The sequence below is a fragment of the Pyrus communis genome, chromosome 16, assembly GCF_963583255.1.
Source record: "Pyrus communis chromosome 16, drPyrComm1.1, whole genome shotgun sequence".
NCBI classification, from domain to species: domain Eukaryota; kingdom Viridiplantae; phylum Streptophyta; class Magnoliopsida; order Rosales; family Rosaceae; genus Pyrus; species Pyrus communis.
Genome location: NC_084818.1, coordinates 4,424,217 through 4,437,734, shown reverse-complemented (window position 1 = coordinate 4,437,734; position 13,518 = coordinate 4,424,217). Strand labels below are relative to the sequence as shown.

General features: G+C 37.4%; 3 protein-coding genes and 1 long non-coding RNA gene across 4 annotated transcripts in view; 3 read left to right on the top strand and 1 right to left on the bottom strand.

The window, feature by feature from the left end:
• LOC137720759 (WRKY DNA-binding transcription factor 70-like) overlaps positions 1 to 939 on the bottom strand; it is a 3,121-nt gene extending 2,182 nt beyond the window's left edge. The window contains exon 1 of the mRNA XM_068459875.1: positions 177 to 939. Coding sequence (XP_068315976.1) covers positions 177 to 514 — 338 coding nt within the window. The 5' untranslated portion in view covers positions 515 to 939. The remainder of the gene's footprint in view (positions 1 to 176) is intronic.
• Positions 940 to 5,150: 4,211 nt separating this feature from the next.
• Positions 5,151 to 7,859, top strand: LOC137720941 (rhodanese-like domain-containing protein 7). Its single transcript, XM_068460065.1, has 5 exons — positions 5,151 to 5,562; positions 5,932 to 6,183; positions 6,288 to 6,386; positions 6,701 to 6,994; positions 7,117 to 7,859. Exons 1-5 carry the CDS (start codon positions 5,200 to 5,202, stop codon positions 7,450 to 7,452), a joined length of 1,344 nt encoding a protein of 447 aa, XP_068316166.1. The 5' UTR covers positions 5,151 to 5,199; the 3' UTR covers positions 7,453 to 7,859.
• A 531-nt stretch (positions 7,860 to 8,390) lies between these two features.
• LOC137719388 (uncharacterized) lies at positions 8,391 to 10,130 on the top strand. Its single transcript, XR_011066390.1, has 2 exons — positions 8,391 to 8,551; positions 9,850 to 10,130. It is a non-coding gene; the product is annotated as an uncharacterized lncRNA (long non-coding RNA).
• Positions 10,131 to 11,186: 1,056 nt separating this feature from the next.
• LOC137720033 (transcription elongation factor TFIIS-like) lies at positions 11,187 to 13,350 on the top strand. The gene is made up of 2 exons (XM_068459032.1): positions 11,187 to 11,547; positions 12,083 to 13,350. The coding sequence occupies exons 1-2, from the start codon at positions 11,392 to 11,394 to the stop codon at positions 13,064 to 13,066; spliced, it is 1,140 nt and encodes a 379-aa protein (XP_068315133.1). The 5' UTR covers positions 11,187 to 11,391; the 3' UTR covers positions 13,067 to 13,350.
• Positions 13,351 to 13,518: the final 168 nt, after the last annotated feature.

Genomic DNA, 13,518 nt, shown 5'->3' with positions numbered 1-13,518 from the left:
TATTTGCAAGTTTCCCCAAAAAACAAAAAAAACTAAGGTATTTGCAAATCCTTTAGTAACTGACATTACAACGCTGATCTGTGTATCATACTGGCTAGGAAATTAAACAAATAAAAGAGAATTGGCATACAATTATTTAGATATGAATCTATGGTTGAGATATTTCACTTCATTACCTCCTCTTGTAGCAACCTCTCCGATCCTTGAAAGCCTGAGTCTTTCGACTCTCACCGGAATCTTCAGAGCTCCGGTCACAGCAATGCGAGTGCTCCACTTGGGAAGGTTCCGGCTTGACCTGATAAACCTCACCGGAAGCAGCAGACTGGTGATCGTTATGGCCATCAGAAGCAGTCAGAGCAGAAAGACTCTCTGCGAATACCGTGTCTATCTTCATCAAAAGCTCCTCCGCCAAGACACGATCTCCGTACTGATTCTGGAGCAGAATCTGAAGCTCCGCCGCCCTCTTCCGGCCTTCATGTAGCTCTTCGATCAGTCTCTTGTGGTTGGTTCCCATTGGTTCTAGGATGCTCTGCTTTTCCTCTGTTTCTAGCTTTAACTCCTCTCTCTCTCTCTCTCTCTCTCTCTCTCTCTCTCTCTCTGTGTTTTTGAGGGAAAATCTGAAATGGGTTTTGCTTAGATGGCGCAAGAGATCAAGGGTACATGGCTTTTATGGTATGAGATAGACTACTGTTCGAATTGCTTCTGAAAGGACTGAAAGCGTTTCGGATTATCTTTGACGGTTCTTATCAGAAGCGTTCCTTACATACACAAATTCAAACAAACTTTTGGAGAGTGGGAAGTGAATCATGAAAGATGATGGCTTTTAGGCTGATCTTTTTTTTTGCTCTGTTTTGTATGGAATATTTTGGTTGAATTGGGGTTTGTTTGGATGAGGTGAGAGAAGGGGATATGGTTTTATGATGTGAGAGGAGGAAGGTGGGAAGCAATTCACTCGAAGATGTAAGGAAGGAGGTGAAGCCCCCCTTTCCCATAATTTTATAAGAGAGAAAGTTCCAAAAATGCTTACAAGGCTGAGGTGATGTCATCGAGTGATGCAAAGCTTATATCATTGATGCCAAACTTATTTTTCCCACCTGTAGGTTGTGCAAATTATGTGCTTTCTCTTGAATATGAGATTACTGAGAAGATTCTTTTAAAGTAAAATTGTTTATAAATTGTTTGTGATTTTATATCTTTTATATAATATTTTATAATGTTGATTTAAGAATTATCGTTAAATTTTGAAAAAGTAAAGAGCACATGTATACTTTTACTTTTAAGTTTTTAAAAAGTTCATGAAAATTCTCCTTAGCGTTTATCTTTAAATATTATTTGGTGTAGTAAAGTCCGAGTAATCATTCAATGCATATCTGCTTGTCAGATTCTACCTCGCTATACTTTGATTATATTAAGTTATCTTTATATTTTTTTTTTCACTAATCAACTTTAATCTTAGACGTTGGAAGCTTTTGAATAATTCTTAAAGTTAAAGGCTCATGCTTTATATGTTTTTGGGAGAATGTGTTCTGTTTTGGAGAAAAATAAAGATTGAACTTAAATGGTAGTTAGGAGATATTTTATAAAGAATTATTGATGACTGGTTTTTTTTTTTTTTTTTTTGTTGTCAACCGCTAAATTTTGTTAAATTAGCAATAAATGATGTTTTGAATTCACGTCTGCAAGGGTTTAACACATTTCCACTACGGTAGTAAATGACCATTTGTACGATGGAGTGGGTTCAAAACCTCATCTTAAAAAACAGTTTATCCTGCTTACATTAAAAAATAATTTATATAGAACATCAATGCAAAGTTCATTTTAATGGACTATCTGAATGAGTTCCTAATTAAAATTTAGAGAAAAATTTGAAAATTATCCTCAATCACACATCCTGTCTTGCTTATCAAATTGGAAATTGTTTAAGAGCTTTTGATTTTGAAGAGGAAGAATGGTCTCTCAGTAACTCCTAGCATCACAAAACTAGTTTACTCATCTCGCAACCCTAGCTGCTCCAGCCCCCTTTTTCTCTTGCACGAAACTCACCCAAAATCCCAGCTTTCGCCACCGACTCCTTCCTCTGGTAAGTAGCCATCCACCAACGTCCTTTGCTAATTGACCCATCGCATGTCTATTATCGGCGACGCATTTTGATGTTGAGAGTAAATGTCGCAATTAAATTAAAACCCAATTAAAACATTTCTGACCTAACTAAAGCATTTATTACCCTTTAAATTATGACAACTTGCATGACATTCATACACCTGAACCCTAAACTGTAGCTTTTTGTGGTAATGACACAAGGACCCAGCTTATATGCCGGTCCAATTTTCATACATTTTCATCTTTTTCTATTTTGTGCGGTCACGGTTAAGTCACGTCAATATTTTATATTGATTTTTTTTATAGAGATAATAAGACAAAAAGCAATAGTGATATAAAATGTTAATGTGGCTTAACCGTGACCGCACAAATAGGAGGAGATGAAAGTGTATGAGAACTGGAAGGGCAGAGAAGCCACGTTCATATTACAAATGCCTTGTGGACAAAAAATGTCCACATGTTTCCGCAACAATAATGTACTTTTGTCATATAATTCACTACCTTAAACTTATACATGACTGAACATGCTCTAATATGGCATTGCAAATCAATTATGCGGCACCATACTAAAACGATTAAAATAAGTCTTTCTCCTACAAAATCAAAATACTAATTAAAAAGCAAAAAAATCATTCAAAACCAAAAGCATATACATACAACAACTTGTTATAAAATAAGATTCTCTCCCCTCCAAATTCCCTCCTTTTCAACTTCCTCGTGCTTGAATGGTCATGATTAAACCACGTTAACATGATTTGTTATTTTTTTTATAAGGAAATAAAGACAAAGAAGAAAGTAAGAGAGAAATGGAAAGAACGGAAGGAAATTCGGAAGGGAGAGAATTCGACTCAATAGAATTTATGTGGTCACACTTTCACAACGTGAAACTCACAAAAAACAGAGCTTTCTAATTTCTAAAAGTGGGATATTTTAATTGGGCAACGTGTTTGGACTTTTTGAAGTTAATATCAAAGTGTAGGTGGCAGATTAAAATGTTACAAAAATATACGTAGTTGCAATGGAACCCTAGTTGCTAACATGGTAGCGAAAGTTTCCCAATACAAATTATTGCCACCATACTCCTTGGGCTCACCGCTTCTCAATGTAACCCTTCCTTTTGGAAAACTATGTATTATAATGTAACTCCACCACCCTTTCATCTTATATTCTAGAGGCCACTTACCTTGTTGGTCCATTGATCATTGTACGACAATCTTAAAAAATACATAAACAATTACTTTATTGACAAATCAACTTCCACCCTTTCATCTAGATTCTAGAGGCCACTTGGTTTGCTGGTCCATTGATCATTGTACGACAATCTTAAAAAATAAAAAGACATTTACTTTATTGACCAACTAACTTGATTTTATACTTGTGAGAATTCAAATCTTTCCCAATACATCAATTAATAATTTAAGGCATTTGATGTTAGTATAACTTTTTACTTTGATATATGAAATTTAAAATCGATAGAACTGATTTATGATCATTGTGGGTAAAGGGATGGGGTAGTTTAAGGTCCTAGGTTCGAGATGGGGTAGGGTAGAAAAAAAAAAGTTAAAAAAAAAAAAGAAGATGGAATTGGTCCTTGAATTTATCCACCGTCAATCATTTTGATCATTCTGTGAAAAATATCTGTTAAATAAAGATAAAAAAAAATTGCCTCAAACTTTGTCAAATCAATTTGGCCAATTGTTCATTAAAATGAGAGTATTTTTTTCATTTTGATCCTTATTTGACAAAGATTTTTCATGAAATGACCAAAATGATTGATAGTGGACAAACTAAGAGACCATTTATTTGATTTCAAATCTTAATCTTAGGGATAAAAATGAGGTGTTATGTCAATCTCTAATACCATTTTGGCTAAAAAAAACATAATAATTTAATCCATCTTTTGGAATGGGACATTCCGATTTTTATTGAAATGAGTTTTTCAGTAGAGTGATGGCATTAGGGTTAAATAGTTAGTTATTAGAAGGGAAAAGAATGAATGAAGATCGAATTTGGACCAAATATAAATATAACTATTTTTATCATTGCAGTAAACCGTTATTTGTACTTGTGTCTTGTTATATATATTTACGTGTGACAAAGTACAATGTATTTGTAGAAGTCATGAGAGCAAAAATATTATAAAAAAAGGTTGGCTTGGGATAAACAGCCTACTAATTGAGACCAAGGTCCTGCAAAATATTAAATGTTAGTTGGGCGGCAGGTAAGGATTTAGCGCCTAGGTGGATTTATGTAAATTTATTATATATCTTGTAAATAAGTGCCTATTTACACTTAAACAAAAAAATATACTTGTATAGATAATAAACAATGACAAAATGCAAAAATAGAAGTAGAAAAATTCACAAAGTACATCCATCCAACAAGTTCAATATTTAAAAACAGTAAGCATATAATCATAATGAGGAGTATTATTGGATGATAGGCTAAATTATTCTTATTTATGATCCTTGCATTGGATTTGACATAGACTAAACTATTTAATGTTGTTGTATCTAATTTTTTTTTTTTTTTTTTTTTTTTTTTTTTGTATGTATTCCCTCAAAAGTTCTCCAATTCATTTCACAATTGGATAAACTTGTAGTCAATTCATTATTTGCAAATTAGGTACACCATTTCCATAAGTATACCATCATGAGACCTAAAATATTATAAAAAAAGGTTGCCACCTAGCCCGTCGCCTAGGACCGTCTAGCTCCAGATTGATTTTTCAAAACAATTTGTCCTAAATCACTAGGGGCATTTACCGTCTAAGTCAATTTTTAAAACACTGATTGAGAGAATATACGACACATTGATTGGATAGTATAGACTCTTAGCTCAAAGAAGATCCAGACGATGCCAATCTCGACTAACTACCAATCAGAACAACTGGCAATAGCACTGAACACTTATTCGAAATAGTGGAAGACAATTTTTATGAAGAATTCGCAGGAAAGAGCCACGCATCTAACCCACTATACACCCACCACGTGGCCCCTCCATACAGCGGGCACGATTGTAAATTCACACATCGAGAGCAATGCAGAAACCCAACGAGCGCAGCGCCGTACGTGAGCCCTACCTCCACCAGCCCACTTTATGCCAAGGTGGAGGTCACCTCCATCACTGTCGCTGAGGATGCTATCGTCACCTCCACTGCACTCCGTGAGCCCTAACCCTAGATTCCACCACGCTTCTTCAATTTCGCCGCCCTCCAATCGACCTCCTCAGCCGTTCTTCAACCCCAGTAGGATTCCGGTCTCCGATTCTCGCGGCTTCCCTCTAAGCATGACGCTTTCCAGGTGCTTCTCCGGGCCCACCAGTCCGGTCCCGATTCCCAGCTCACCCGGGTCGGATAACTCGGATTCGCAGATTCTCGTGGTGGTCTCCTTCTACAAGTTCGCTGATTTTCCTGACCATGCTCGTCTGCGGCAACCATTGAAGCAGCTCTGCGAAGAACTGGTACCCGCATTTCATCAGCATTTCTGTATTTCTTTAATTTTTAGTTTGTTAATGGTTAATTTGCAGGAAATTTAAATTAAATTATGGTAATTTCTGTAAAGGAAGTAAATTTCAAATCTTAATGCATCGTTGGACTACTGGGGATTAAAGCTTTGTTGGATTAGAAAATGTCGATCTTAATTTTGTTGGCTAATTAGCATATGATAGTTCGATAAAGTTCGTTTTTTATTCTATCAGTTTATTGTTTAAATTCTTAATTTGTGCATAGTAATTCACAAAAGCCTTCACTTTTACAGATTAGAGTTTGTTTTACTCTCCCTGAGCTTATGTACTGTGTAGTTCGTACCTTACTAAGCTGATCATGTCCAGCGTGTTTCAGGCGGTATCATACTTGCACCGGAAGGGATAAACGGGAGCATTTGTGGGACAAGAGAATCGGTGGAGAAAGTTCTTGAGTTCATCCAGAGTGATAACCGCCTCAAGGGACTAAGAAGATTGGAGTCACCTGTGAGTCCTGAGGATGAAGCCATCCATCATGGACACACTAGTAGTTCTCCTCTGGCGGCAGGGGAAGACGCGCCTTTCAGATGGGATCATGTGAGGGTCAAGTTGAAGAAGGAGGTACGGGTTATAACATAACTTGATCGCGAACTTGGGTGTATATTTTGTTGTTATCAGTTATGAGGTGGTTGGTTCTGATTTTCTCATTGCACATGTTTAATCAGATTGTTAGTCTTGGAATGCCTGATGTATCGCCAATTGAAAAGGTCGGAAAGTATGTGAGTCCACGGGATTGGAATACATTAATTAGCGATCCAGATACGGTGAGTACTTTCTTTCTTACATTGGTTTCTTTATACTTGAGTCACTGAGCTGTAATCAATATGCAGAATGTGTTACGTCCTTTTGTTTTTGAGTTCAGTTATTTGATTTATGAGTAGTGTAATGCAAACTAAGCAGTATAATTTCCAACGCTACCTAGTGCATTAGAAAAGTTGACCTTCATGACTCGCTTTTAATTCTGGAAAAATCATGTTTTTAACAGCTTGATACTGTGTATATAGAATTTACTGTGTTTTTATGAAGTTTTGATGAATGCCGGCATTTCATTGCAGTCCTAACACATGCATATATCCAGGTAGTTATTGATGTACGGAATAATTATGAAACTAGAATAGGAAAGTTCAAAGGAGCAGTTGATCCAAGTACTAAAGCATTCCGGGAGTTCCCATCTTGGGTAGACGATCAGTTTCAACCTTCCGAACCTGAGAATGGTGATCCGGAGGTGCAAGTCAAGAGTCCAAATGGAAGCCCCAACAATCAGCTGGATACATCAAAACCAAAAACATCTCTGAAAGTTGCCATGTACTGTACTGGGGGCATTAGATGTGAGAAAGCTTCAAGTTTTCTCCTCAGCAAAGGCTTCGAAGAGGTGAATATCTTTCAAGTTGTATTTATTTTATGCCACAAATCTTATCTGTAGGAATGGATTAGTTTGGGAAGGTTAAAACGAACTTGGCTGATAGTTTGATTTGGAACATCTGTGTTTCTCAGGTCTATCATCTAGAAGGTGGAATTCTGAAGTATCTTGAGGAAGTTCCGCCGACAGAGAGCCTGTGGGAGGGAGAGTGCTTCGTCTTTGACAAGAGGGTCTCAGTTGAGCATGGCTTAGCACAGGGAACTCACAAGTTATGCTATGGGTGTAAGCAACCGGTCAGTGATGCAGATATGGAGTCTCCTCAGTGGGAATACGGAGTTACTTGTCCGTACTGTTTCTCGTCAAAATCTGATGAAGAGAAGGAGAGGGCACGAGCTCGACAAAGGCAGTTTGAGACATGGGGGATCATCGGTGGTCCGGACAAGGGACGCAAACCGGATAGTATCAAGTAGAACGCTACTCAACTTTCAAATTCAGTTTAAATAGAGACTTAGAGAAGAAGAAAAGAATGTTTCGAAAATCGACATGGACATGTTGAATGATAAATCAGGCGTGAGATGTTTTTCTGTTAAGAATCTAGCATCTGAAATGTTGCAAACTCCACATGTAGCTGGTTTTCTTGATTATTCCTTTCGAATGCGGTTTCGAGCATAAATTCTCGGAAAGGGGTGCAGCTTGTAATGAGAGGCAAACTTGCGACCTTTCACTTATGAGACACGAACTTAAGTGCAGATGAGAGAGACACGAGTGCATACGAGATACACTGCTCTAGTGAACTTAGCTGAACTCCTATGACGCGGTTATGCTCATGTTTTCACGGTGTCATGTGATCAATTTGAGGTGTTTGTTTTATAGGCCCAACTCCATGTCTCTCTCCGTAGTTTTGGCCCATGAGAGTCGCATTCGAAACAGAATTTTACACGGTCAATTCAATTCCTTAAAAATTGGAAAAAGCAAAAATGATTAAAAAATGAACCCTGATCCTTTGCTTAAGGATTAAATGATTTGGATCATTGAAATTTAATCAAACGATCACAATTATTATAACTTTTAGAGGATTTTCATGTTTGTAGCCGTTAAATCAAATTTCAATTATCCGGATCATTTGATCCTTAAGTTCATAATCATTAGATCTGGAAGGGATTTGGATTTCTTAAAAATAATCTGATAAAAATGAAAAAGAAAAAAAAAATATAGATACGTTTATTAAGTGAGATTATTTCTGGGTCCCACAAACCATCAGAACAATCTAACGGTAGAAGATTAATGATCAAGTGATACAGTATCCCAGTGACCGACCGCACCGGAAGGATTTAGCTTTATCATGCAGGGAACATTCTGGCAGTGACATGAGAAACAAAGATTTCGCTCATTTAATTTGTGTGACTTTGAGAGGGTTAGGGCTGAGAATACAGAAAGTCGGAGAAAATGGCAGGTGAATTGAGTATGATCAAGTTCGTGAAGCCAAGGCTTCGTCCCCATACTACCGATCTCCAATCCGCCGTCGGGTGGGGCGTAGCCGCCTTTACCGGTGCGCTTTGGCTCGTGCAGGTCTGTAAATCCCCATCCCCGTCACTTCGATTTTCCATGCACTCTGTTTGATCGCGCCCTTTGTCTTCTTTTTTAAATCAAATCAATCATTTCACGTGTGCAAATTTGATCAAAGATTATCAGAAATCCATGTTTTATTTTAAAGAATTGTAGCATTAAGATTGCGGATGATCATTGATCTAAAAATTTCCGGTTAGCGTCGTGTTGGCTCTGTTTAGGCACTAGAAGGCTAGTCATTGTCGGATTAATTCCTAATGATTTAAAAATTAAGAAAAAACCTAAATCGATGTCTGCCTAACCCACCTAAATCCTAGATCGCAAGTCTCGTTTAAACAAAAAATAAATAACCTTTATATGCATTTTATTTTCAATAAAGTGTGTTGTTCGATACTTGAATCAATGTTTTCAACACGTAAGTGGTATTTTACTACAGTGGTCGAAGTGTTAAGCTATTGCATGGTTGTATGAGTTCAAATTATGTCGATGGTTAATCTAACAAAATCTATAGTGTGACAAAAAAAAAGTTCTAATACTTTATAATGATATTCAATTGTACAATTTATGTATATAAGAAATTTAATTAAAATTGAAAAAAAACTGCTAGCCGGCCGACTAGCGCCTTTTGGATGATGACTCCATTTGCATGAAAACTAAGGATTGGACTGTATATTTTACCGTATTTCTGTGTTGTTGCTTTTAATTGCTGATAACTACAGCTGATTTCCATGGGTTCACATTCTGATGTCTGTGCCTGATAAAAAATAAAAAAATCCGATGAATGTGTTTCCTGATTGAGTAGTCTAGTCTGCTTGTTGCTGAAACTTTGATCGGTTCATAATTTCGAAATCACGCTAAAACTGTTTTCAGCTGAAAAGATACCGAGTACCACAGCTGGAGATTTGTTTTCATTTGCTATGTGTGAGAATTAAAAAAAGAAGAAGGTTTTGGATGAAAAGTGAAGGACTTGAAATCATTAGCGGATGATTATAATCGTGTGAAAGTAAAGAACTAAAATCATCAGCTCTCGTAGCAGCATTTCGTTGGACTTGTGTTGGTGGATGCTTACGAGAGTTATGCTTGGATGAAATCCATCTACATTTTGGTGCACAAGATGCAATTTATCTTGTTGTCATTGTTAATTTTCTTTAATTTCGACCCGTCGGTAGTTTCGTTAACTTCTCCGAGCTCTGGTTGTGTGTCTGCACTTTCCCAGAACCTATGTTTACATCGTTGTTACTTTGCCTTTGTAAGTTAGTGATCTAACAATTAAGTCTAATAGTTTGTGATTCTATTTGCAGCCGTTTGATTGGATTAGGAAGACGTTTATTGAGAAGCCGGAGCCGGAAGCTAAGTGAGGAAGGGAATTGAACATTCTGGTAAAACTTTTGGGTTTCTGTTTTGTGGACTGATATAACCATGGGACATCATGTTTTGATGAGACTACAGTTGAAGAGTTTATGCAAATAATCTTGTACTTTCGTACCCTTGATCGTCGTTAATTACATGTTGATCGTCGTTAATTACGTGTTGATCATCGTTAATTACAATGCGAAGGCCCTTCTTTGCATTATTTTACTAATTATGGCGTCTTTGTTTGTGTATTCTTGCTATTTACTTTCTTTTTAGCTGTGTTTTGTTTGGCATGTGAATGTGATCTCCTAACCCTGTTGAAAATAAATAAGTATATGAAATTCACACATTTTGTAAATGAACAAGCCGTTCTGTAGCCATTCCTTCTACAGACAAATTACTGTCTGACGTGTGTTTAAAAACTTTTCTTTTTCTGATTTTAATCGAGTTAAAAATGATTTGCATTTTAAGGAAAATCACTTATTTTTTGTGTCCCATAGTGATTTGAAGTTGAAGAGAAATCACTTCTTAATAGCTTTTCCTGTAGAAATTTGGGAGTTTTTAAAATCTAATTTGTATATAGAACGGCACTCATGCAATAAGAAGTGATTCTCACACTTCTCTTTAATTTTTTTTTGTCTTGCACCTCGTCTCTTTTGTCTGTCCTTTGGATTGAATAAAGAAAAATCAAGAGACATAAATAAAAAGAGAAGTGCAGCAGGAAAGTTAAAGGGACTCTCGTGCAATATTTTTGTATTTGGGTACCTGACCTTGTTTGGATAGACCAATTTTTTTATTTAATTTAAAAGTATTTGATTATTACAAAAAATGAATTTGAATTACAGGTTCATTGTGAGGATAAGGGATAATTCATTCTCTACTAAAGTTAATATCGTCATGCAAGTGGCATTTTACCACAGTTGTGAAAATGTGTTGAATCCTTGTATGACGGTAATGATCTGAATTCCGTTAAGAGCTAATTTAACATCTAATTTAATAAAATTTATTATACGACAAAAAAATATTTCAAAATAAAAAGGGAAAGGCAAAAGCGTGCGAAAGTAACGAACTCAATCTGTGGATTCCTGTTCTTTTTCTAATTTTAGGTTTTGGTAGTTGGTGGTACACTCAAGAAGGCGCGTAAGCAGACGCGCCAAACTCCATAACAAAAGTAAGAGCAATGGTAACAAACAGGAAAACCGAACCCTAAAGCGCACGTGCCACAACATGGGCCGTTGATCTCCCGATCACAGTAGGATTTAGTCTAAACGTTTACGTCGCCTCTCGAAACAGAAGAGGAAATTTTATCGGAAGCGAAATAAAGGAGAGGACTTTCGACAGTCCCAACGACCTTTCTCTCTCTATCTAAGTTTCTCACTCCTCCCCGTCGATTCGATTTCTAGGTTTTGTGGGTTTTTTCCCCTTCGATTCACTTATCAAAGGGTGGATTTTGGAATTCAATTTAGAGGAAAAATTGCGAATTGGGGGCGATGGAGAAGGATCTTCTGGAGTTGTTCGACGCCGTGAAGAAATCGGCGGACGCCGCCACATCTTGCGACGGAGGAGCCGAGGAAAGCGAATGCCTTGATGCCTTCGAGCAGCTCAATAATTTTCCCGTCACTCATCAAATCCTCGTCTCAACCCAAGTATGTTCCTTTTTCCTTTTTCCCCCAATTTAATTTTGACTTTAGATTTCAATTTAATTTGAATTTAGGTTTCATTTTTTGGGTCAAAATATTGATTTGATTTTATTCTCCGCTGTTAATTCAATTACTCACATCTAGATAACATGAATCAATTTTTCATCTGAAAGTCTTTTTTTTTTTTTTTTTTTTAATTTTTTTTCCGAATAAATTTGGTAGACTATAACAATTTGAACTTATCATTCATAGATCGGAAATTATTTGCCCTAATTTGAGATATCAGATTGATATTTTATCTTATATGGATTCAACTGTTTCCGAAACGATGGTATGCAGTTTCAGTTCTTAGAGACGTAGATTATAGCTGCATTTAGGATTAAATTGAAGTTCTGTATCTAGATGTCCCGCCCCAGGCACTTGTCCGTTTAGGACCCGAAAATGCTGCATTGTCTATATCTTTTGCTATGGTGCATGGTTGGAAAGGCATGAAATTGGATTTGAAGCTTGTTCTTCTGACCTTTGATGTGTAATTTTTCAGGTTGGAAAGCGTCTTCGACATCTCACAAAACATCCTAGAAAGAAAATACAGTCGGTTGCTTCAGGCCTGTTGGAGAAATGGAAAGAGATTGTTATGAGCGAGGTAGGGAAAAATGTGAAAAATGGAAACTTGGAAAGAATAGACTCTCTAAAACGTGATTCTCCACGTGCCGACAGCCCCAGGCCTGAGAAGGTTCAGAAGACATCTTCTGTGAAGGTTGAGAAGGTTTCCAAGGCTGAACCTGTTGAGGTTAAGAAGGTTGATCGTGATGCCAAACCAAGCTCTGAGAAAGCTTATAGTTCCGGAACTATCAAAACAGAAAGAAAGGTTCAAAATGTTAATCCTGTCAAGACTGAGAAAGCTGCTTCAGTGGAGAGTGTGAAGGTTGAAAAGGTAGCGAAGGACGTGAAGAAACCAGCACTGAACTCTTCTGATCCCCCAAAGTTAACCAATATGATTAAGTGTAATGATACAGCTCGGGACAAAGTGAGGGTACTGCTGCATGAGGCTTTGTCCAAGGTTTCTGAGGAGGGTGATGAAAGGTTTGTGGATGAGGTGAATGCAGCTGATCCTATTCGAGTTGCTGTCACCGTGGAATCTGTGCTGTTTGAGAACTGGGGTGGTTCCACCGGTTCCCAGAAGGCCAAGTATCGATCTTTGATTTTCAACCTGAAGGACCAAAAGAATCCAGATTTCCGCAGAAAAGTTCTGCTTGGACATATCAAGGCAGAGAGGCTCGTGGACCTGTCAACAGCGGAAATGGCAAGTGATCAGAGGCAAGAGGAGAACCAAAAGCTTGAACAAAAAGCATTGTTTGAGTGCGAGCGTGGAGGTGCACCAAAAGCCACAACCGATCAATTCAAATGCGGTCGATGCGGACAGCGCAAGACCACTTACTACCAAATGCAGACCCGGAGTGCGGATGAACCTATGACAACGTATGTAACATGTGTAAACTGCAATAATCGTTGGAAGTTCTGTTAGGGATTCTTGTAGGAGCCATGGACATTTTATTGCCGTTTCGACGTCATAAGAGTCATAAAACGAGCAGTTTGTACCGTGGTTGTGCGATTAGGGCAGTTGGACGAATGGGAACTAGTCGGACGGATGGATCCGGTTCAGAATATTGTAGCATATATAATTCTTTCGTTGATCATGTTTTCTTCTTCTAGGGTTGGTAGGCTTAATTTGTTTGCTTTTTATTGAATCGACTCTTTTATTTCGTTTCACCGATGATTAATAATTTCATATCGCTGTGTTAGTGTGAATGTTATTCCAGGCTAGGGAGGGTGTTTCAGGTTGTTTTGTGTTGTTTTTGTTGTGAGTTACCGGAGGAGGTTAGTTTCAATCGTCAGAGTTCAACTCTCGTTTTCTCCTTCTGCACTTTTCTTTTTTCTGTCCCGTGATTCATTTTAGTTTAGTCAATTTAAAAATTA

Bases quoted from the DNA above. Each gene is read 5' to 3' on its own strand.
- LOC137720033 (XM_068459032.1), top strand. From the start codon at position 11,392: ATGGAGAAGGATCTTCTGGAGTTGTTCGACGCCGTGAAGAAATCGGCG. The intron at 11,548-12,082 runs GTATGTTCCTTT...GTAATTTTTCAG, and splicing joins AAATCCTCGTCTCAACCCAA to GTTGGAAAGCGTCTTCGACA.
- LOC137720941 (XM_068460065.1), top strand. From the start codon at position 5,200: ATGCCAAGGTGGAGGTCACCTCCATCACTGTCGCTGAGGATGCTATCG. The intron at 6,184-6,287 runs GTACGGGTTATA...ATGTTTAATCAG, and splicing joins GGGTCAAGTTGAAGAAGGAG to ATTGTTAGTCTTGGAATGCC. The intron at 6,995-7,116 runs GTGAATATCTTT...TGTGTTTCTCAG, and splicing joins TCAGCAAAGGCTTCGAAGAG to GTCTATCATCTAGAAGGTGG.